The sequence below is a fragment of the Octopus sinensis genome, linkage group LG27 (genome assembly GCF_006345805.1).
Source record: "Octopus sinensis linkage group LG27, ASM634580v1, whole genome shotgun sequence".
In the NCBI taxonomy this organism is placed as follows: Eukaryota; Metazoa; Mollusca; class Cephalopoda; order Octopoda; family Octopodidae; genus Octopus; species Octopus sinensis.
In genome coordinates this window covers 13449555-13472920 of record NC_043023.1, presented here as the reverse complement: position 1 = coordinate 13472920, position 23366 = coordinate 13449555, and the positions used below count along the sequence as shown (strand labels likewise).

At 41.6% G+C, this 23366-nt stretch overlaps 2 protein-coding genes across 4 annotated transcripts in view; both read right to left on the bottom strand.

The window, feature by feature from the left end:
• LOC115225344 (phosphoribosyl pyrophosphate synthase-associated protein 2-like) overlaps positions 1 to 1111 on the bottom strand; it is a 28814-nt gene extending 27703 nt beyond the window's left edge. Inside the window, exon 1 of the mRNA XM_029796294.2 lies at positions 769 to 1111. Within this exon, the coding sequence (XP_029652154.1) occupies positions 769 to 887 (119 nt within the window). The 5' untranslated portion in view covers positions 888 to 1111. The remainder of the gene's footprint in view (positions 1 to 768) is intronic.
• Positions 1 to 19182, bottom strand: part of LOC115225209 — a 35790-nt gene extending 16608 nt beyond the window's left edge. Inside the window, exons 1-3 of one of the 3 annotated variants that reach the window (XM_036513955.1) lie at positions 18266 to 19182; positions 8384 to 18185; positions 5602 to 8072 (exon numbers count right to left, since the gene is read on the bottom strand). In XM_036513955.1, coding sequence (XP_036369848.1) covers positions 8418 to 18170 — 9753 coding nt within the window. In that variant the 5' untranslated portion in view covers positions 18171 to 18185; positions 18266 to 19182 and the 3' untranslated portion in view covers positions 5602 to 8072; positions 8384 to 8417. Of the gene's footprint in view, positions 1 to 5601; positions 18186 to 18265 lie in introns of those variants that run through there. The other 2 variants (XM_036513956.1, XM_036513954.1) reach the window with 2 other exon arrangements.
• Positions 19183 to 23366: the final 4184 nt, after the last annotated feature.

The following is a 23366-nucleotide window of genomic DNA, read 5'->3' as shown; positions in this document are numbered from 1 at the left end:
ATATATATATACATATATATACACACACACACACTCACATATACATATATACACACACAAACGTGAACACAGGTGTATATATATACATATATATATATATACACACACCCACTCACATATATATATACACACACAAATGTGAACACAGGTGTATATATATACATATACACACACTCACATATATATATACACACACAAATGTGAACACAGGTGTATATATATACACACACTCACATATATACATACACAAACGTGAACACAGGTGTATACATATACATATATATATATATATATATATACACACACACAAATGTGAACACAGGTGTATATATATACATATATATATATATACACACACACAAATGTGAACACAGGGGTATATATATACATATATATATATACACACACAAATGTGAACACAGGTGTATACATATACATAATATATATATATATATATACACACACACAAATGTGAACACAGGGGTATACATATACATATATATAATATATATACACACACAAATGTGAACACAGGTGTATATATATACACATATATATATGTACACACACACACTCACATATATATATATACATACACAAACGTGAACACAGGTGTATATATATATATATATATTATATATATATATATATATATATATTATATATATTATATATAAATATATATATATATATATATTATATATAAATATATATATATATATATATATATATATATATATTTATACATAAATGTGTTTCTCTACTCACTCTGCTATGAGCTGGGCCAGGCCGGGATGCGAATTGCCCGCCAGAATCATCATGGGTCCCTTTTGGCCGAGAGAGCCCAGGTTGGAGGGCCGCGACACCACAACCTCTTGGCATGCCATCACACCAACAAACTAATACAAACGGGTGCGGGTTTTTTTAAAGTCCTCTGTCTTCTGCCCTACACAACAGGGTAATCTCTGCAGCGATGGTCGTGTCTGGAAGCCCGCTTGATCTCTCTCTCTGTGTGTACAGCCTGGTGTCGATTTAGTAGAGGGACATGATGATGATGTGAAAGCGAAAAGGGCAAGAAAGGCCTCTGACGTCTGAGAGAGAAGAAGAAGCAAGAGGAGGTAACTCCTGTCGGCCCTGGTCGGAGGAGAACGGAAGTGACGTCGGCGAAAAGTTGGTTTTTTTTTTGTTATTTTTGTTATTTCTATGTGTTATGTATTGTTTTTTTTGTATTGTTTTTGGTTGTTATGGGTATTGGCGGGATTGTGGTAGTGGCGGCGGTGGTGGTGGTGGTGGTGGTGGTGGTGACGGTAGTTGTGGTGGCGGCGGAAGAGTTGTTAGTGGTGGTAGTTGTGGTGGTGGTAGTTGTGGTGGTGGTGGTTGTGGTGGCGGTGGTGATGGTAGTTGTGGTGGTGGTGGTGGTAGTGGTGGTGATGGTAGTTGTGGTGGTGGTGATAGTAGTTGTGGTGGTGGTAGTAGCTGTGGTGGTGGTGGTGATGATGATGGAGATAATGGTGGTGGTAGTGGTGGTGGTGGTGATGATGGCGTGCTTCCTCCTGTCCTAGTTATTGCAGGGCCTTCTTAACAGCATTAACAACGTGCCCCTGCCTTTAGTCGGTACTAATATATCGTAAGGCGAGCTGGCAGAATTGTTAGCACACTGGGCGAAATGCTTCGTGGTATTTCGTCTGCCGCTACGTTCTGAGTTCAAATTCTGACGAGGTCGACTTTGCCTTTCATCCTTTCAGGGCCGATAAATTAAGTACCAGTGGAACGCTAGGGTCAATGTAATCAACTATTCCCTACCCCACAAAAATTTCAGGCTTTGTGCCTTAAGTAAATTCTTTTTTACTCTTTTGCCTGTTTCAGTCATTTGACTGTGGCCATGCTGGAGCAACACCTTTTAGTCGAGCAACTCGACCCCAGGACTTATTCTTTGTAAGCCTAGTACTTATTCTATCGGTCTCTTTTGCCGAACCGCTAAGTAACGGGGACGTAAACACACCAGCATCGGTTGTCAAGCGATGTTGGGGGGACAAACACACACATACATATATAGGACGGGCTTCCTTCAGTTTCCGTCTACCAAATTCATTCACAAGGGTTTGGTCGACCCAAGGCTATAGTTCTGATTTCAAATTCCACCGAGGTCGACTTAGCCTTTCATCTTTTCGGGGTCGATAAATTAAGTACCAGTTACGCACTGGAGTCGATATAATCGACTTAATCCGTTTGTCTGTCCTTGTTTGTCCCCTCTGTGTTTAGCCCCTTGTGGGTAGTAAAGAAATAGGTATTTCGTCTGCCGCTACGTTCTGAGTTCTGAAGTCGACTTTGCCTTTCATCCTTTAGGGGATGATAAATTGAGCTACCACTGGAGTCGATCTAATTGACTGGCCTCCTCCCCAAAAATTTCAAGCCTTGTGCCTAGAGTAGAAAAGAATATTTTGGCAGAATTGTTAACATGCCGGGCAAAATGTTTAGCGGTATTTCGTGTGTCGCTACGTCCTGAGTTCAAATTCTGTCGAGGTTGACTTTGCTTTTCATCCTTTCGGGGTCGGTGGCAAAATTTGAAACCATTCTTATTAGAACTAGTAGTAGTTGTTGTTGTTATTTACTGGTAGAACTTATTGGAGACTGTAATCTCTCGTTTCCTATTTCAAACACAGTGAGGGCGCGTGGCTTAGTGGTTAGGGCATTCGGCTCATGATCGTAAGGTTGTGACTTCGATTCCCGGTGACGCGTTGTGTCCTTGAGCAAGACACTTTATTTCACGTTGCTCCAGTCCACTCAGCTGGCAAAAATGAGTTGTACTTGTATTTCAAAGGGTCAGCCTTGTCACTCTCTGTGTCACGCTGATTATCCCCGAGAACTACGTTAAGGGTACACGTGTCTGTGGAATGCTCAGCCATTTGCACGTTAATTTCACGAGCAAGCTGTTCCGTTGATCGTATCAGCTGGGACCCTCGTCGTCGTAACCGGCGGAGTCTTTAAGTCTTTTTAATTTCAAACACAAAAGTGTGACATAGGAAAGAGACAATGACTATCATAGGGCAACCACGTGGTGGCCCCGTGTTTTGAGTTGGATGGAGGAGACGTCCTTCTGTGTTTAACGAACGGATCGAAGGATCATTATATTGATACTGTTTAGCCTAAGGCTGGTCCTGATCCTGACAGACCTATGATCAAAGATGTTCCATCTGTGCCCATCCCGTCTTTCATTCAGGCATAGTGTATCTAGGACTACAGTATCTAATGTATAGTAGTTAGTATTAGTGGCTATCGTTGTAGTTGTTGTTGTTTAGCCCCAGGTCAGTCCTGATCAAGGCAGACCTATGATCAAAGATGGTCCACCTGTGACCTTCCCATCTTTTATTCAGACATAGTACATCTGGGACTACATTATCTAATGTTCATTATAGTAGTTAGTATTAGTGGCTATAACTGTTGTTGTTTAGCCCCAGGTCAGTCCTGATCCAGTCTGAACTATGATCCAAAATGTCCCAGCTGTGACCACCCCTACTGGTGACAAAGGTTGATTGTCTGATGCATGTGTGCAAACTGCCATACTTCACGGCAGTGAAACATGGGCCGTGACTGCTAAAGACAGCCTGGTATCAAACTTGGAATCTTGGGGTAGTGGTTAAGAGCGTGGGCTACTAACCCCAAGATTCTCAGTTCGATTCCAGGCAGTAACCTGAATAATAATAATATTAATATTATAGGCGTAGGAGTGGCTGTGTGGTAAGTAGCTTGCTTACCAACCACATGGTTCCGGGTTCAGTCCCACTGTGTGTCACCTTGGGCAAGTGTCTTCTACTATAGCCTCGGGTCGACCAAAGCCTTGAGTGGATTTGGTAGACGGAAACTGAAAGAAGCCTGTCGTATATATTTATATATATATATGTGTATGTGTGTATGTGTCTGTGTTTGTCCCCCCATCGTCGCTTGATAACCAATGCTGGTGTGTTGACGTCACCGTAACTTAGCGGTTCGGCAAAAGCGACCGATAGAATAAGTACTGGGCTTACAAAGAATAAGTCCTGGGGTCGATTTGCTCGACTAAAGGCAGTGCTCTAGCATGGCCATAGTCAAATGACTGAAACAAGTAAAATAGTAAAAAGTAATATCAAAAAATACTTTGGGAATGAGAACCCAGGTTTGAAATTTCCCCAAGACACCTGATGAAGGCAGGAGGGTATATCAACTGAAACACTGTGTTAACAACAAGCAAGATGAGGATTAATATCCATCAAATGTAGATAATGTAAATAATGATCATATACCATGGCGTTTTTATTCTCTTCCGTTTTATAAATTCAGTGTGTACATGCACATTCATGCTTCTCTTACCAGTTCCTACTCAAATCTGTTTACAGATCACAACCGTCTCATGAACCTGCGTTCGTGAGGAGTGGTTCATGTTCCGATGGTTATCGAAAAACGCACACTTGCACACACGCAGACACACATGTATACACATAAATTCCTGCACACACAAACCCTTAGCTTCATAAATCAGGGAGTACAGCACAATAGCCATTAACACAACACAGTCTTTGGTAAATTATTTATTTGTACAAAGCTCAAGAAATAATTAAAGTCGCTCGCTTTCCACGAGCATTCCGGCGACAACTGAAAGAAAATGCATACATACGTAACATATATACAATGTGTGTATAAGTGTGCGCATGTATATATATATATATATATATATATATATATATATATATATATATATATATAAATATATATGTACTATATAATATATATAAATACAAATATATATATATATATATATATAATATATATGTACATATATAAATATCTATGTACATATATAAATATATATGTACATATATATATAATATACATATATATATATACATATATATATATATACATATTATATAACATATATATATATTATACATATATATATATATACAATATATATACATATATATATATATACACATATATATATATATATACATATATATAATATACATATTATATATATACATATATATATTATATACATATATATATATATATATATATTATATATATATCATCATCATCATATCGTCGTTTAACGTCCGTTCTCCATGCTAGCATGGTTGGACGGTTCGACGGGGTTCTGGGAAGCCAAAGGCTGCACCAGGCTCCAGTCTAAATATATATATATATATATATATATATATATATATATATGTACATATATAAATATATATATACATATATATATATATATATATATATATATATATATATATATATATATAAATATATATATATATACACACACACACGATATACAGTATATGTATATATACATACAATATAAAGTATGTATATATAACATATATGGTAATTAGCTGTTATGTAAATAGTTTATTAAGGTTTTGAATATATAATTTGACAGAATTAGTATAATTTGTTCAGTAGAGTCCATTGTGCAAGTAGTGTGGCCCTGCGGCCCTGTGGCTCAGCAAAGAATACGGCAGTGCCACTCGTGTTAGTGGCTCAACTGTTGTAATTTGCATGTCTTAGCCATACTTGAGACTGTCTTTAAATATATATATATTTATGTGTTTGTGTGTAGGTATGTATAATAGTATACCCATGATGACAAAAATGAGTGTTTATTTTTTTTTTTTTTAATCATGAAGGATGATATGCATAGCTATTCAAAATGTCTCCTGATAGTCCATTGATAAATTTACATAAATATTTGTTTGGCTTTTTTTTTTTGTTTTAGTTTTTTTTAAACATTCTTTTCTCATCAATTTTTGCTTTTGATCTGTTTTTTTTTTGCTTTTTTATCAGTCAAAATTTGACCAATAGAAAAAATGTCAGGGGTGGGGGATATCTTTTTAATTTGTGTCCTGAAGAATTTCTTCGCATTAATTTTTCGAAATGATGGATACAAATATATATACATATAAATACAGGGTGTGTATAATACATACATATATATATATATATATATATACATATTTATTTTCTAGTACAAAACAGGATAAATAGAACTTGAAACATGAGTATATACAAGCATATATGTGTGCCTGTGTGTGTGTATACACACAGAATTTAGGTTAGTTGTATGTATGTATATATATATATATAGTGATTTGAGGGAAATTTGGCTGCTGTATTTAACAGATTAAATGACCACATACGGATCAAGATAGTGATTTGAAGGAAATTTTGCTGCTATTTTTAGCAGGTTAAATTACCACATACAGGTCGAGGCAGTGATTTGAGGAAAATTTTGCTGCTATTTTTAGCAGAAATAAGTTACTACATACAGGCCAAGACTGAGTGATTTGAGGGCGATTTTGCTGCTATTTTCAGCAGATTAAGTTACCACATACAGGTCAAGACAGGGATTTATGGGAAATTTGGCTGCTATTTTTAGCAGATTAAGTTACCACATACAGGTCAAGAAGGGATTTATGGGAAATTTGGCTGCTATTTTTAGCAGATTAAGTTACCACATACAGGTCAAGACAGGGATTTATGAGAAATTTGGCTGCTATTTTTAGCATATTAAGTTACCACATACAGGTCAAGACAGGGATTTATGGGAAATTTGGCTGCTATTTTCAGCAGATTAAGTTACCACATACAGGTCAAGACAGTGATTGAAAGGTAATTTTGCTGCTATTTTTAGCAGATTAAATTACCACATACAGGATCCCTCATTTGACTATTGTGTCAAAGCTTGATCAAGTTGATCTATCATCAAAAGACTTTCTGTCCATGACCATCCAGGTTATTACTACCATCAGACCATGGTATATCTAGGAGTACATTGTCTCAACGTGCTCAGATTTGAATGTTTTCGATAGATGAGAGGCAGCAGATTGATCCAAAGGAGAACTCGCTGCTATTACTTTTTAGCCCTAGGTTGGAACCACTTAAGACCTAGAATCAAAAACCAATCCAGTTATGACCATCACCATTTATCTAGGTGATGTCCTTTACTTCCTTTTATTTTAAAGACTAGTTGGAGAGAGATTTAGCTGCTTTTTCTAACCAACTCAATGAGACAACCTTGCCATGACCATCACCCTTTGTCTAAGTATATCAAGGACTACACTATCAAATGTGTCCTTCTCTTTTTATCTTTAAATCAGTAGTGACTGAAAAGAGATTTGGCTGCAATTTCTAGTGAATCGATCAGCCAATCCAATTATGACCATCACTATTTGTCTAGATGTATCAAGGACTACACTGTCAAATGTGACCTTCCTTTTTCTAAAGACAGTAGTAATTTGAGAGAGATTTGGCTGCTATTTCTAACCAGTTGATCAGACAATCCAGCTATGACCATCACCATTTGTCTAGGGATATCTAGGTCTACATCATCAAACATGACCTTCTATTTCATGAAATGGGAGAGTGTAGCTTAAGGTAGTTTTAGCTGCTATTTCTAGCAGACCAAGTAACCACAGAAAGAGACCTCCTTGCTGGCTCAACTGTTGTTTAACTGACTGAGCAGACCTATGACCAAAAGCTTTCCAACCACGACCACCCTGTATAGCTTTTCTTTCAGGCATAGTATACCTAGGAATACATTATCAAATGTGTCCTTTGTTTTTTAAAGAGGGTAGGGTGTAATTTCAAAGAGATTTAGTTGCTATCTTTAGCACACCGAGCAACCACATAGGAGCTCTGATAGTTATGTTGTTGTTTAGCCCTGGGTCATTTAGCTGCTATGTTTAGCACACCGAGCAACCACATAGGAGCTCTGAAAGTTATGTTGTTGTTTAGCCCTGGGTCAACCAAACTCTGATTGAGGAGACAGACTTATGATGCATGGCATGCCAACCGTGCCCACCCTATCTGTTGTAAGAGTACGCACGACTCACATTGCTTGATGTGCCTTGTCTTTAAAACAAGAATGGAAGGATGAGACTCAAGGGAGATTTGGCTGCTATTTCTACCAGGACAAGAGACCACACTGGATTTGGCAGTGATGGTAGGTGTAGCAGTGGATGGTGGTGGTGGTGGTGGCATTGATGACGCCCACACTCCACTCCACCTGTATGACATAATATGTGCCCCCACATGGTGTCAGTTGCTCCCAACGACGATATCGTACCCGGCCTTGTTGTTGTTTAACCCTGGGTCAACCAAACTCTGATTGAGGAGACAAGACTCATGATACATGGCATGCCAACCGTGCCCACCCTGTCTGTTGTAAGAGTACGCAGGACTCACATAGGATGAAGACTCAAAGGAGATTTGGCTGCTATTTCTATCAGGACAAGAGACCACACTGGATTTGGCAGTGAGGGTAGGTGTAGTAGTGGGTGGTGGTGGTGGCGTTGATGATGCCCACACCCCACTCCACTTGTATGACATATGTGCCCCCATATGCGCACCCCGTTGCCACCGCCTGCCACCAGGTGTCAGTTGCTCCCAATGACGATGTCGTACCCGGCCTCTTGCGCCTCCCTCCCGACTCTTCCCCCGGCCCCTCCTACCATATCCATATCCATCTCCATCATCATCATCATCATCAGCGAGTGGGTGCGCATGTGCCGACTGAGGGTCCTCGACTCGGTGAAGGTCTGACTGCAGTAGACGCACCGGTAGGGCTTTTCGCCGGTGTGCGTCCGCACGTGCTTGGTGAGGTTGCTTGAATCGGAGAAGCGCTTCTGGCAGAAATTGCATGAGAAGAGCTTCTCGCCCGTGTGGATGCGAATGTGCTTCGTGAGATTGTCCGACCGGGAAAACCATTTGTGACAGTGCGGGCAAGGGAACGGCTTAAGCCCAGCGTGGACCTTCAGGTGACGTTTCAGATGACTCGGCCGGGTGAACATTTTACGACAGTCGTACTGAGGGCAAGTGTATTGCTTCGCGGTCGACTGAGCACCACCGTGGCGAGGCAGCTGCTGCTGTTTCCTCTGCAGAGCCTTTATCAAGCTTGTGGTCGTTGAAGGTGCAATATGGTCAGTCGGCATCATAGCTGTTGTTGTTGTTGTCGCGGTTTGCTGATCCTGCTGCTTTTGTTGTTGTTGTTGCCAGTGACGCTTCATCGTGTCAGCATCATAAGAAGGTTTATCTAACTGAAGCCCGCAGTTGCGTGCAAGGATGTCGATGGCAGAGGCGTTTGCGGTTTGACCTTTGTCGGTAAACGAAGCGAGATTCAAAGTGTTCAACAGAAACGGCTGTCCCACAGAAGAGGGAGAATTTGAACGGTAGGCGCTTTCATCAGCGGGTAAGGAAGGAAATGAAGATAAGGGTAACGATGATGATAATAATTCATGGTGATTGTCATTAAGTTCGGAAAACGTTACCTTACGATCAGCATCGTTATCTAATTGATCAGCGAAAACATTACCGAGGAAATGGGAAGAATTGCGCTTACTCTTAAGGGACAAGTCCCTCTCAATTAGCATTTCTCTGACATTATTCAGGGCTGGGAGTTGATTACCAGACAATAAGGATGCTAGCTCGTCAGCGTTAAATATCGCATCGGAAAACTTGGACAAGTCTTCGGTCTTAATTTTGGAACTGATTGGCACCATTGCTGAGCAATCAGAGTCTGTGGAAAATTCTGGTTCGATTTTGATAAAAGGCTTCGGAAAATCCAGATTATTTTCAGCTGGTTGAAGGCAAGACAAGAAGGACAAAGAGTTTGGTAGGGGCTGGCTAAGATTTTCTTTCAAGGTCCTGCTTTCCTGGTTGAGTTCCTTACAGTCAACAGCGTCCATTGATCCTGTAGGAGTCGCTTTTGCGGTCATCAGAGACGACTGTTTGTTACCATCGTGTTGTATGAATTGGGCATTGTTATAAGATGAGGTGTTGTCTGGACGGTCGGCCATGATGAGGTCAGCAGCCACTTGGTTCGACAAATTCTGGGACTTCCTTTCAGCAGCGTCGACAGACATGTGGTTGTCTACGTCCTCATAATCTTCACAGATGCCCGCTTCATTCTCCCTAGCGCTTAAAGTCATGGCGACATCGGACGGAAGACAATCCATGTTTGTCGCCGCTGCAGGCTTCCACGCCGCGGTCACTGTGTGGTGCAGTAGCTCGTCGCACCATTTGTCCCCTTTTTGCAGAAGCAGTTGTAGGGTCTCGTCACTGAGGGAGCTGAGGAAATCGAGCATTGCATCTCGGAACTGTCTGTCGTTTTGGTTCGACTCCCATTGGGACGGAGGAAACTTGTTAACCCTAGAGACATCGCTGTTGCTGTTGTCAACCTCAAAACCTCCCTCGGGCAAGGACGATACCAATATATCGCTTGCGCAGGGTTGAGACATTTCCTCCTCCTCCTCATCTTCCAGTTTCACATTCACGTTCTCAAAGACGTCCTTCAGATCCTCTGTCTGTTTCATCATTACGTTATCAGCGTGATGCGTGTTGGTGGACCCAGCAGGAACCACTGTCATTGTGAACCCCAAATTTTTCATGCTGTTCCTGTAGTTAGGACCATCCGACGTCAAAGGAACATCACCATCATCATCATCATCCCCGTCATCATCAGAAAGGGACATTGCAGAATTAGAATTTGAATCCGAAATACAAATGACATTGTTGGTTTTGCATTTCTGGTCTGCAACAAGGGTCGATTCGGGGCCACCGTTGGCACCGGAGAAATAATTCTTATTCCGAAACTCGACAAACTCGTCAAAAAGCAGAAATTCTTGAATGCATTTCTCGGCCTCGGGTTGTTTGTCAGGGACCATTGCAGTTCCTTTCCGAAAGTTTCCGTTCCCGTCGTAGTAAGAATTCGATGGTTCCTGATCTGCATTGCTGTAAAATCCTGCAACATCAGTGTGGTGGGCATCTTTTGAATTTCGGGTCGTATTAAGCAGGTCATAAGATAGACGAACGCCTTGGGATTTGAAGTTGATGTCCTTGAGTTCGTCAATGGTATTCTCCGAGGAAAACTTGAGGTCAATATTTTTAAGTTCTTCGGCAGCATCGATGGCCGATGGAAATTTGAAGTTGATGTCTTTGAGTTCTTCGTCATCAAGAGTGGAAGGAAATACAAAATTCTCATTCAGGGAAACTGTACCAGCTAAGAGGTCAGCGTTATCAGAAGAGGCTGACCTCTGGAATGGTTCTGAAGTGTTAAGATTTCCATCCTCAACGACATCTTTGCCTTCTGCAACTCCCACCATGGGTCCTTCTCGGATGTCAACCTCCTGTTTGATATCGGCCCGACTTATACCCCCGACAGAACCACAACTGTTTTCTGCTTCAAACTGACCCCTCCCCTGTGGAATCTCACATACACGAGCAGGGAGAGAAGGGATGAGAGGCACACCGCCGTCTCCGCCCCTCCACGGAAACAGCTCCATCACTGAGCCAGAGGCGGTGGAGGTACGATAACCATCAACTTGTTGTCCATCAGGCTCTGGCGTCTTTGGTTCTTGCTTCATGGCGCTACCATCAGGCAGTACAAATTCTTGTTTCACAGCCAAAGACAAATTCTCTTGGAAAGGGTCAACCAAGGATTTCTTGGGAAAATTCTCGGCGGACGATTCCTGAAAATTGTTGTGGTTGTTGTTATCATTTATTGTCCTGTTACTGTTGTAGTTTTCATTATTATTATTATTATTATTATTATTATTATTGCTACAGCTGTTGACATTGATGGTGGTGGTGGTGGTGGTACTAGCAACAGTGGTAACCATATTATTCCTCGGAGCACTGACAAGACAGCTGCTGCCATCTGCTGTACGTAGGTCATCATCTCCACGGTTCCCGAGGTCATTCGGTCCGCAACGTATTTCAGCCGTCGTCTCAGCTTGTCTTTGCACCTGAACGCCGGGGGAAGACAAGGACGGAACCGAAGCCGCCCGGTCTGAGCCCGGGTCTTGACCAGAACTGGCCGGACCAAACCCAGCGCTCGGCGACGAAGAAGCTGATGGCAGTGGGGATGAAAACTGCAAATGCCAAGGTGATGACGATGATGACAGCAATACTGACCGCTCACTGGACACTACGATGCTTGATCTGGCTTTTGCTTCGTTCTGCTGGACGTCCAACTGATTCTGCAATGGTAACTTTGCAGAGTCTTCTGAGGTAGACTCGGTCAAATTATGGCTAGCAGAAGTAATATTGGAGTCACTTGAGCCACTGGTGTTAGTCACAGCATTGGTCAAGCTCTCAGTCTCCGAGACAGCACTGGACGATATATCGGTTTTGGAGACAGAACTAATTGAATTGTGGTGACCGAGGGAAATATTGGTGTTACTTGAGCCATCACTGTTGGTGATAGCAGTGGTCAAGTTTTCAATATCAGAGGCAGTACTGGACAGTATGCTGTTGGGTTTTGACACAGAATTGGTCAAATCATTTCCACTGGTCAAGCTGTTGACATCGGAGATGCGACTGTCCATCTCGTCGTCATGGGAGACGACGGCGCCGGTCAGCTTATTGCCACCAAGGGAAACGGTATCAGTGAAGCTGTTAGTGTTGTTGCTACTGCTACCTTGACAATCTCTGAGGAGGTGGTCATTGAACATGTTGAGGTCTTGGATGAGCTCTCCGCACTCCTTACACCTGAACATCTCACCTGTCGTGTGTAATTTCAGGTGATGCGTTAGCTCCTCCACACCGGAAAAGAATATCTGACACCGGGAGCAATGAAAGAGACGGTTTCTAGGGTGATGGTCACTATCATGAAGACGACGATGTGTACGAAGATGTTGTTGGTGTTGATGGCTCTGATGACTACTATTATTTTCATCATCATTATCATCATCATCATCATTATCACTGTTGTTAATATAAGGATGAAGGCGACTGTGATGATGATGATGAGGATTATAGGGGTCACTCGGATTAGGGTTATTATTGCCGCTGTAGAGATAATCATCCATTTCTGTATCCATCTCCACTTTGAACCCACCGACAACTGTCAGTGTAGTGTTTCCAGCAGCCTCATCTTCCTCTTCTTGATTTCCATCCTCATCTTCTTCTTCTTCTAATACTTCCTGCTTGATATAATCAAGCATAAAGGGACTGACATTACAAAGGGAGCGACAGTTAGGATCACCAGGTATGGCAAGCAAAGATGCACCACTTGTCTTGCTGAACAACGTCCCCGAGCTGGTTCCTCTGGAAACGGACACTGGTGAACGCATGTTCTGCTGAGAGGCCACTGGGGCAGTTTGACCATGTTCCGACAAGCCAGTCTGTTCGTCCTCGCCCACGTCTTCCTCCTCTTTCATCTCCTCCTCCTCCATCTCTTCATCATTTTCCTCTCCGTCGTCTTTTACTGTCAGCGAGGCGGCAGTGATGGTGGTTATATGGAACCGGTAGATGTGGTTGGCAAGGGTGGACTCATCGAGAAATACCTTCCCACATTGGTGGCACCGATACAACTTGTCTCGCAGCTGTTTTTTGAAGCGTTGCAACAGGGCAGTGGGCCCAGAACCAAATGTCTTCTTCAGAGCTGAGGTGGCGTTCTTAGCAGATGATGACATGGACTGCAATGAAAGTGATAACAATGATGATGACGATTGCGGCGGTGATTGTGGTATCACAGAAAAGGCAGTAGTAGTAGTAGTACTAGTAGTAGTAGTAGTATTAATATTAGTAGTACCAACGGCAGCCCTAGCTACAGCAGCAGAAATGCTTCTTAAATCTGTTGCTGATGAGGACGGCACCGAATAAGGTAGCAAAGGAAGATGTTGTTGAGGTGATGGTGGTGGTGATGGGGATGTTGTTTCTGACAGAAGTAGTGTCTTCAATTGCGGGGGAGACTGGCCGAGTTTAGCATGTGTGAGTAAATGGCGATGCAGCGCGATGGAGTTGTCGAAAGGCTTTGAGCAGAGCATGCACCGAAAGGGAGACAACTCTGTAGATGGGGGCAGCAATGGTGACCCGCTCTCCCGTAGCTCCGGGTTTTGCTGTTGCTGCCGTGATAGGAAGCAGCGGCTTTCGTAGCTATTGTCATCATCTCCTCTGCTGTCATCGTCATCGTCTCTTTCACTGCTTCCAGTGGACGTGTGCGGCGGCGGAAAGCTGTGGTTACTGTTGCTATGGTTACCACTCCTGCTACTGTTGCTCTTACTGGGTGCAGTTGCACCACCGGAAGCAGCTGTTGCTGTCGCTGCTGCTGCGCGCGCGTGCGTCCGCAGGTGTTTGGTGAGGTTGCTGGAATCGGTGAAGCGCTTCGTGCAGATGCTGCACGAATAGCGCTTGTCGCCCGTGTGGATGCGCACGTGCTTGACGAGGTTGTCCGAGCGGGAGAATGCGCGGTCGCAGTACGCGCATCGGAACGGCTTGATGCCCGCATGGATCTTCAGGTGTCGGTTCAGCTGCGTCGACTTGGAGAAATTCTTCCAGCACACCGAGCAGGCATGCACCAGGTGGCACCAGCGGAGATGCTGCGTGAGGTCGAGGGCCGAGGAGAACGAAACTGGCAATGAAGACGCCGATTCCCTGCAATACTTACAGGAAAATTCTTTGATATTTCCATTGCTTCTTACACTTCCATCTTTCTTGTCATTAGCTGCAGCGGAACTAGTCAAATTTGCAGCGGAACTGGTCAAACTTGCAGCGGAACTGGTCAAATTTGCAGCGGAACCGGTCAAACTTGCAGCGGAACTGGTCAAATTTGCAGTGGAACTGGCCAAATTTGCAGCGGAACTGGTCAAACTTGCAGCGGAACTGGTCAAATTTGCAGCGGAACTGGTCAAATTTGCAGCGGAAAAACTAGCAGTAGTAGTAGTAGTAGTAGTAGATGTAGCAGAAGCAGAAATCACAGGAGAAGTAGAATCTACAGCAGCAGCAGAAGTAGTATTAAATGCAGCGGAGGTAGCAGTAGAGATGGCAGCGGAAGCAGTTGTGGATGAAGTGTGCGTAGCAGCGGTACTGCCTCTACTGCTACTAGTGGTAACAACAGTAGTTGTAGTGCTACTACAGCTGTTATTACTGCTACTATTACAACTACTTGTGCTCTGGTAGCTGTTATTATCATGATCATCATATTTAGTAGTAGTAGTGGTGGTAGGAGTAGTAGTAGTAGTAGTAGTAGTAATAGTGGTGGAAGCAGCAGTTGTGGTCCCAGTTTCGGTGTTAACAATTTCAACATCCAGGGTCTCTTTGTCACTTGATGCTTTTGTCAAGGGACCAACACCCGAGCTGTCTCCCTTGCCGAGATCTTTCGATGGCGCAGTGTGGACGCGCGACGGAGGAATTCGTATCGAGTCGTCGTGGCGCACCGAGCGATCGCATGGTGGCACCGACGCTTCCTTCTTCACTTTTACTTTCACTTTTGAATCCGTGGCAACACGGGAAACAGGTGGCGTCGGTGTTTCTGCCGATGGTGTTGAAGGCCCCGACACCGACATCGAAGTCTGCTTCTGCGGTGTCGAACTAAAATTTTCATCATCAGTGGGTGAGGCCCTATTGGAAACTTCCATATGGCTCACAGACCCAAACCCTGTCACTTGGCTATCATCACCGCCGTCATCTACCACAGAAACTAACGTCTCCCCCGTCTCTGTCTTCAAAACAACACCCTGGGGCACTGCAACAGAGCTATACCGATCGACCATACTAGGACCAACATCATCATCATTATCATCAGTAAGAACCGTAGTGTTTCTAGCAAAGATTTTGGATTTATTTAAAGAAATCTGATCAACAGACATCAAATTCTGGAAGGATCTACTGGTAGATATACCACCAACTGCCACTTCTTTTCCTTTTCGGTCTCGACAGTTTCCGGTTTCTTTCACTTCTTGTTTGATAACCCGTCGGAAATCACACTCTGATACTTGACCGATTTTGCTCAGGATTTTGGCGACAATTGCATCAACTTCAACAGTAGACTCGTTACCACTAATTGCCATTAATTTCCCTGTTTCTTCTTGTTCTTGCTGTCCTTGTGTTTCTTTTTCCTTGCAAGCAGTGTTGCGGAGAGATGAACCAAAATCATTTCCTTGCCGTCTTTTCTTCTTCACCATGCCGAGGGCATCAAAAGCTTCTCGCTCACCATTTTGTGACAACCCTGTTAAATCCTCCGTACTTAATCCAATGCCATCCAAAACATTCAGACCATGCTGCAGCAACATTGAATTCCCTGGGTCTTTGATGCTGTCCTCTTTCTTATCATCCTCTGTGTCATCGTCCTCCATCTCGCTATCAGACAGTATTATCTCCTGTTTCAATTTTGGCGCCGATGGATTTACGACCACCACCGAGGAAACAGGGTCTCCTGCCGACAACTGAAAACGACGATCGGGATTTAGTCCCTGGTCATCTTGTGCCATCGTGTGATGGTCAAACTGCGGTTGGCCGCCAACAAGTCTCGCGGAGACCAATCTCTGCTGCACGAGATCAGTCCTATTCTTGCTTCGGTTTGATCTCTGGTTCCGATCTTGAGCCGGACATTGTCTCCGATGCTTCGACAGCCGGACACTGGAGCTGAAGGACTCTCCACAGTTCTTACACTCGAGCCGCCGTCGGATGTGACATTTCAGGTGATCAGCCAACGCTAAAGCCCTTGGAAACGCTGCCTTGCAATAGAGGCACTCATACGGAGGGCCTGCTGACCCTACGTGGAGGTCTTTGAAGCTTGTTGCTCCGCCGACCCTTGATGTTTGGAATAAATCCATACTACCATGATTTTCCAACAGCCGCCTCTTCACATGGATCTTTGACACATCCTCGCTAATGTTTCCCAGCAGTGTATTTATATGGTTAACTTGTCCCAGTTTATCGTCATCGTATTCATTCTTTATGCGGAACGGGGCCACGTCCTTCCCTTCTTCTGCACAGTCATCTACGTGTCCCTTTACGTGCATCTCCAACGAGGTTCTGGAGAAAAACTGCATGCCGCAGTAACTGCACTGGAACGTTATCGGAAAACGGTTACGGGCCCTGCCTAAACTGTTCACATGATGGAATCTGTCGACGGAATGACCTGCGGTGGACCTTGACGAAGCAGAAGCTTTCCGGCCGACTGGATTGGGTAACAGCGTGGCGGCATTCGCAGAATATGAAAGTAGTTGATCAAAATCAAAACCGACATGGTTCACTGATTTCATTCTGTTTTGTTTTAACTTCATCTTACTAATTTTACTACTACTACTACTACTAGTGTTATTACTATTGTACACCTGGATGTTTTCATTGGTTTGCGACAGTTGTCTTATGATGTGATCGGTTCTGCTGAAGACATCCGTTGCTATGGCCGTTGTGTTCTTAGGTGGGGCCTTTACGATCTCCTCCTCTTCTCCGTCGGACCATTGCAAAAGATTCCCTGTATACGAAGACTTGGTTGCAGTGGCTCCTGCATCTGGTCCTAGCAATCGCGCCTCATTTGAGGGTTCACCAATTGCGCCGAGAGTCCCCCTTGCTTTTGCCTCTGACTTACTAACCGACGGCAGCCGTGACCGAGGGTGCGTCTGCAGTTGTGACTGCAACTGCGCGCCTTGCAGATTCGACACATCTGCTGTTGTCGCGGTGGTGGTGGCGGTGACTGTGGAGGTGGTCATGGTCGGAAATGACCTCTCTTTATTGATAATGTGGAGGATGTTTTGCATCTGGAGTCGCCTCTGCACATCAGCAGCGGCTGCAGCTGCGTCGCTCAGGGACAGCAACGACGCCGTGTCGCCACTGGCATCCATGCTGCTTCCACGACGGTCGTGACCACCCACGGAGAGATTGTCACGGAGTGCAACTTCACCACTTCCGTTATCAGTACTGCTGCCACCACCACCACCACCACTACCACTACCACCATTGCCATCGTCGGCGGCAACGGCGCTGCCATTTCCGTCGGACACACCATGGGTCAAAAGGTGGCGCCGGAGGGTGTCCGACTTGCGAAACGTCTTCGAGCAGAGCGTGCACGTGTAGCGCCGTGTGCCCGCGTGCGTGCGCATGTGCTTGCTGAGGTTGCTCGAATCGGTGAAGCGCTTCAGGCAGAATTCGCAGCCGTAGCGCTTGTCCCCGGTGTGAATTCGGACGTGCTTGATAAGGTTGTCCGACCGGGAGAACGACTTGTGGCAGTACTTGCACTCAAACGGCCGGAGACCGGAGTGAATCTTCAAATGCCTGGCTAGATGGCTGTACCGATCGAAGTCTTTGCTGCAGTACTGGCATTTGAACTGACGCACCTTCGAAGAAACAGTGGCATCGTTAGCGCCTTCAATACCAGATACTGCACTCATAGACAGGGAATCCATTTCAATATATAATATATATTCTGCTAGTTAAGAAACATATGTAGTCTGGATTTTACCCTCAATTTGGATATATATATATATATATATATATATACATATATGTACAAATATATTTTTGTAATTATAATATCCAATTATCTAATTGTAGGAAGTTAGTAAGCTTTGAGCAGTCCGTGGCAGGTGTAAAAGAAATCAGTGTTCAGGAATAATAATGGTTTATTGGTGATGGTCATAGGCCTTTCTCATACTGAAGTTTGATAAGCTGAAGCACCTTTATATAATGAAGGTATGTTTGGCCTGATGAATAGCTAGCTGAGTAATTGTATAAGAGGATCTGCTAGTTAAGAAACATATGTAGTCTGGATTTTACCCTCGATTTGGATATATATATATATATATATATATATATGTACAAATATATTTTTATCCTTTGTTTTAGTCATTGAACTGTAGCCATTCTAGAACATTCCTTTGATATATATATATTGATATAAATATATAGGAAAAAATATAGTAAAAAAGGGCCGCTCCAAAATTGACCGAAGTAGGAGGTAAAAATCATGGAAAACTATCTTATGATTTTGGGGGTTTTTTCTTGAAAATCTTTGACATGTCTAATGTCTTTTATGTAAATTTCAGTTTTGCCCCTATCTACCCCTTTTTTCCAACATCTTTCAATCAAACTTTTTCTTTCAATGATTCCTTCGCAAAATAGTCGGTGCCATGCTGGGGCACTTCCTTGATATATAAATCCATAAATACACACACATGTATATATATATATAGATATATATATGTTTGTATGTATGTATGTATGTATAGGGGGAAATATATGGGGGGAAAAGGGCCAGTTAATCTTTAAATTCTGACCAAAGTAGGGGCCAGAGAGACATAAATCATGGAAAACTATTTTTCAATTTTGGAGTTTTTTTCCTTCAAAATCTTTTACAATGGTTTCTGTGCTTCCTTTTACATTTTTTTTTTTACTTTTATGACTTTTTTTATCTCATCTCTTCTCCAAAATATTTTCATCAGATTTTTTTCTCCAACACAATTTCTTCACAAAACTGTCGGCATTTCTCACCACCATATATAGTCATTTGTGATTATGCCTCCACAATTTTTTTAAAATTCATATTTATCATTTCTTCATGGAACAGCTGGTGCCATGCTGGAGCACACAAAAATTTTTCCATTCAATACAATTTCTTTAAATAGTTGACATCTCTCACTTTCTAGAAATTTTTTTCACATATTTATGATTTCTCCACAAAATGGTTGCCACAGCTCCCTTGCATATTGACAATTCAAAGTTTTTCATCCAAAAATTTCTTCAGAAAATAATTGGGGCCTCTTACTTGAATGTAGGTGATTCAAAATTTTCCATCCAATAAAATTCCACAAAACAGCAAGTGCCTCTCACTCGCATATAGACATTAAAATTTTTCATCTAACACAATATTTTCATAAGATGGCTGCCATCTTTTGCTTGTGTATAAACACTTAAAAATTTTCTATCCAACATTTCTTCAAACAAATAGCATCTCTCACTTATAATTCCTGGAATCTTTTTTATTCTTTTCTTCCTTTATTCCAGTTTTTCTCTGGAATTTTTTATTTCAAATTTTCCTCATCTTTCACTTGTAATTTCCGTAATTTAAAGAATTTTTTTCTTCATTTTTTCCAGTTTTTCTTTGGAAATTTTTATTTCAAATTTTCTTCATCTCTCACTTGTAATTTCTGTAATTTTTAAAAAATTTTCCTTCTTTATTCCAGTTTTTCTCTGGAAATTTTTTTTCAAATTTTCCTCAACTCTCACTTGTAATTTCCGTAATTTTTAAAAATCTTTTCTTCATTTATTTAAGTTTTTCTCTGGAAATTTTTTTTCCAAATTTTCCTGAAGCACAACACAACTCAATGAGATGACCGCAACTTAACACCTCTCACTTGCATCATGGCTTTCTTGTTAATTCTTTAAATCCCTATTTGTAGTCTTTTCCATTTTTCCTTAATAAAAAAAACTCAATATTTGTTATTTTTTCCATGGTGTCTTTTATGTGTGTTTGTTATACTTTTTTGACATCTGATCCCTTTTTGTTTTTCAGTCAGTTCCCTGGTATTCCATAAAATTCAAACCCTAATATAATATATATATATCAATATATATATAATGTTTGTTTTTTTTCTTCTTTTTCCTTTTGTTTTTGACTCTCCTTTAGGCTCCAGGATCAAATCCTGCCAAGGGTAGTCACACCTTTTAATTCTTTGGGTTTGCAAAAGGTAACAAGGATCATAAAAATCAATTTTTGTGGGGGTTTGAAGTTCAGTTGGAATTCTTCTATCCTTGTATTAATCTGCAAAATAAAATCCAGTTTCAGGGCCAGGTGGAAGAGCCCAAACTATTACATATTCAACATTCTGGGCCACATTATTACAACATTTAAGTCACAGGGACAAAAAAAGAAAAAGAAAAAAATTAGGGCCAAAATGTTACATATGGTTGTTTCCAGAACTGGAAACTAAGGCATAATATATATTCATGTTACAGGGCCCAAAAGCAAAAATATAGCAAGGTAATTACATATTCAAGTTCCAGGGCCAAAAAACAAAAATATAGCAAGGAACTATATATTGAAATTTCAGGTATCCAAAACAAGAAGATTCTAAGGTATTTTTACACATTCAGGTTTAGGGGCCTGAAAACAAAAATGATACTAAAGCATTATATATCATCAAGTTCCAAAAATAAATAATAATAAAATTAAATTTTAAAAATTAACTTTAAACTAAAAAAAAAAAAATTTGGAAATAATACAACAGGAAACCAGAATATAACGTTTTCAAATTCCAGGCCCAGATTAAATGAAAAAAAAAAAAAATAAATAAAATATATTTCAATATTCAAGTTCTGGGCCCAAAATTTAAAAAGAAGTAGTAGATAAACAGGGCTAATTTAGTTATTTCTATGTAGATTGAAAAAAAATTAACCTTATTTGATTTTCGGACCTTATTGGACTCTCATCAGTGACATCTACATCAATTTAACCAATCCCAGAGAAACAAGCAACCAATCTGTTTACATACTCAACAAATCCAGCAGCTCCAGAGCTGGAGCTTCTAATTTGCATACCATAGGTGTGTAACCCTTTATAGGTCGGCCCAAAGAAATACTTCTGGTCACGCCTTCACATCAATCTCTGGAGCTCAATTTTGTTTCCCCCACACAGTGAAATCATCATCCTCTTCTTCTTCCTCCTTCATCACCATAATCATCATAATAGTTCTCCACAAATTATCTGCCAAAAATCATGGGAATTTTGAAATTTGTTTCTTTACAAAGCAGTAAAATTTAAATTTGTGTGGTTAGGGAGCTTGCTTCCTAGTTACATGGTTTCGGGTTCAGTCCCACTGCGTGGCACTTTGGGTAAGTGTCTTCCACTATAGCCCCGAGCCGACCGAGCTTTGTGATTGAATTCGGTAGGTGGAAGTTACTGCCATGTGTGTATGTGTGCGTATAGCTGCTCAGTGCCTCTCCGAAAGAGAGAGAGGGTTCATGCTGATGATTAGAAACCCCTTAATTTTTGGGGTTTCATGTTGTAAAGACCCCCCTCATCACAATTATCTTCAAAGCATTTGCTAAAAAAAATATGAAGATTCTGAAATATTAACGATAAAAAAAAAAATTAATTTAATTTTTAAAATTCAATAAAAAATTAATTAAATCCTGGCCGTTGCCAGCGCCGCCTTAGATGGCTTCCGTGCAGGTGGCACGTTAAAAGCTCCAACTGATCGTGGCCGATGCCGGACCCCCCTGGCACCTGTGCAGGTGGCACGTAAAAAGCACCCACTACACTCACGGAGAGGTTGGCGTTAGGAAGGGCATCCAGGTGTAGAAACTCTGCCAGATCAGACTGGAGCCAGGTGCAGCTTCCTGGCTTCCCAGACCCCGGTCGAACCGTCCAACCCGTGCTAGCATGGAAAGCAGACGCTAAACGATGATGATTGGAGATTTTAAAAAATATAAAATAAATTTACTTTAAATGTTGGGCCTTAAAATTTTTTTCCAGGTGGTAAGGTTTTCTCCATCATTTGCATCATCGTCATCCCTCCTCTCGATATATTTACTAAAAAAATCTCAAGAATTTTGAAGAAAATAAATAAAAATAGAATCCGCTGCCAAATAACAGCAGGGATGACAGCGGGGACAATTTACATTAGACTTCGACCCTTAATATTTTTAGCTCATAATGAAGTGATTATCATAATTAGTCAAAGAAACATAAACATTTAACAGGATGAATGAAAATTTTAAAATCAAAATCAGAAATATATATATGGTAAAAAAAAAAAAAAATAATAATAATAAAAAAATTATTTAAAAAAATTTTACATTAAAATTCAACCCTTAATTTTTTTGGCCCCACATTGCAAAATCACTGGTGTCCAGTGCTCAAATGGACCCTCAAAGGATGGAAGCCAAAGCTGACCTTGGCGAGATTTGAACTCGGCACTCAAAGCATTGTTAATGGTTATCAAAATATTTTCGAATTAAAATGTGAACATTTTCATACAAAATATTAAAAAATATTTTAAAATATGAAAAAAATTGTTTTTGTGATTAAATTTTTTTTTAAAAACCCCCAAAAATGATTCCTTGTCATTTATCCATTTGATAATAATAATAATGATAATACTAGCAGAGCAGGCCTGAAAAACTGCTCTACTGGGGGACAGCTAGGATTTTGAGATCGGTACTTGGGTGTTGAGTATCTTCCACGATAAATGAATATCCAAGCGCCAAAGCTTATAATTTGCGGAAGGAGACCTCATGAGACATCTGACAAAAGGTTGCTGTCCGTTCTCACAGAATCTACGAGAGCAAGTAAGCCAAGAGCTCTGAGAAGTAAAATAATAATAATAACAACAATAATAATAATAATAATAATGATAATCCCTTCTATTGTAGACACAAGGCCTGGAATTTTGTGGGAGGTGGCTAGTTGATTACACTGGTGTCCAGTGCTCAAATGGACCCTCAGAGGATGGAAGCCAAAGCTGACCTTGGCGAGATTTGAACTCGGCACTCAAAGCATTGGAAGGAATGCTGCTTAGCACTTTGTCCAATGCGCCCATGACCCTCTCAACTCACAATAATAATAATAAATCTCTGAGTTTATTCCTCGTGCAGTAGTGTTC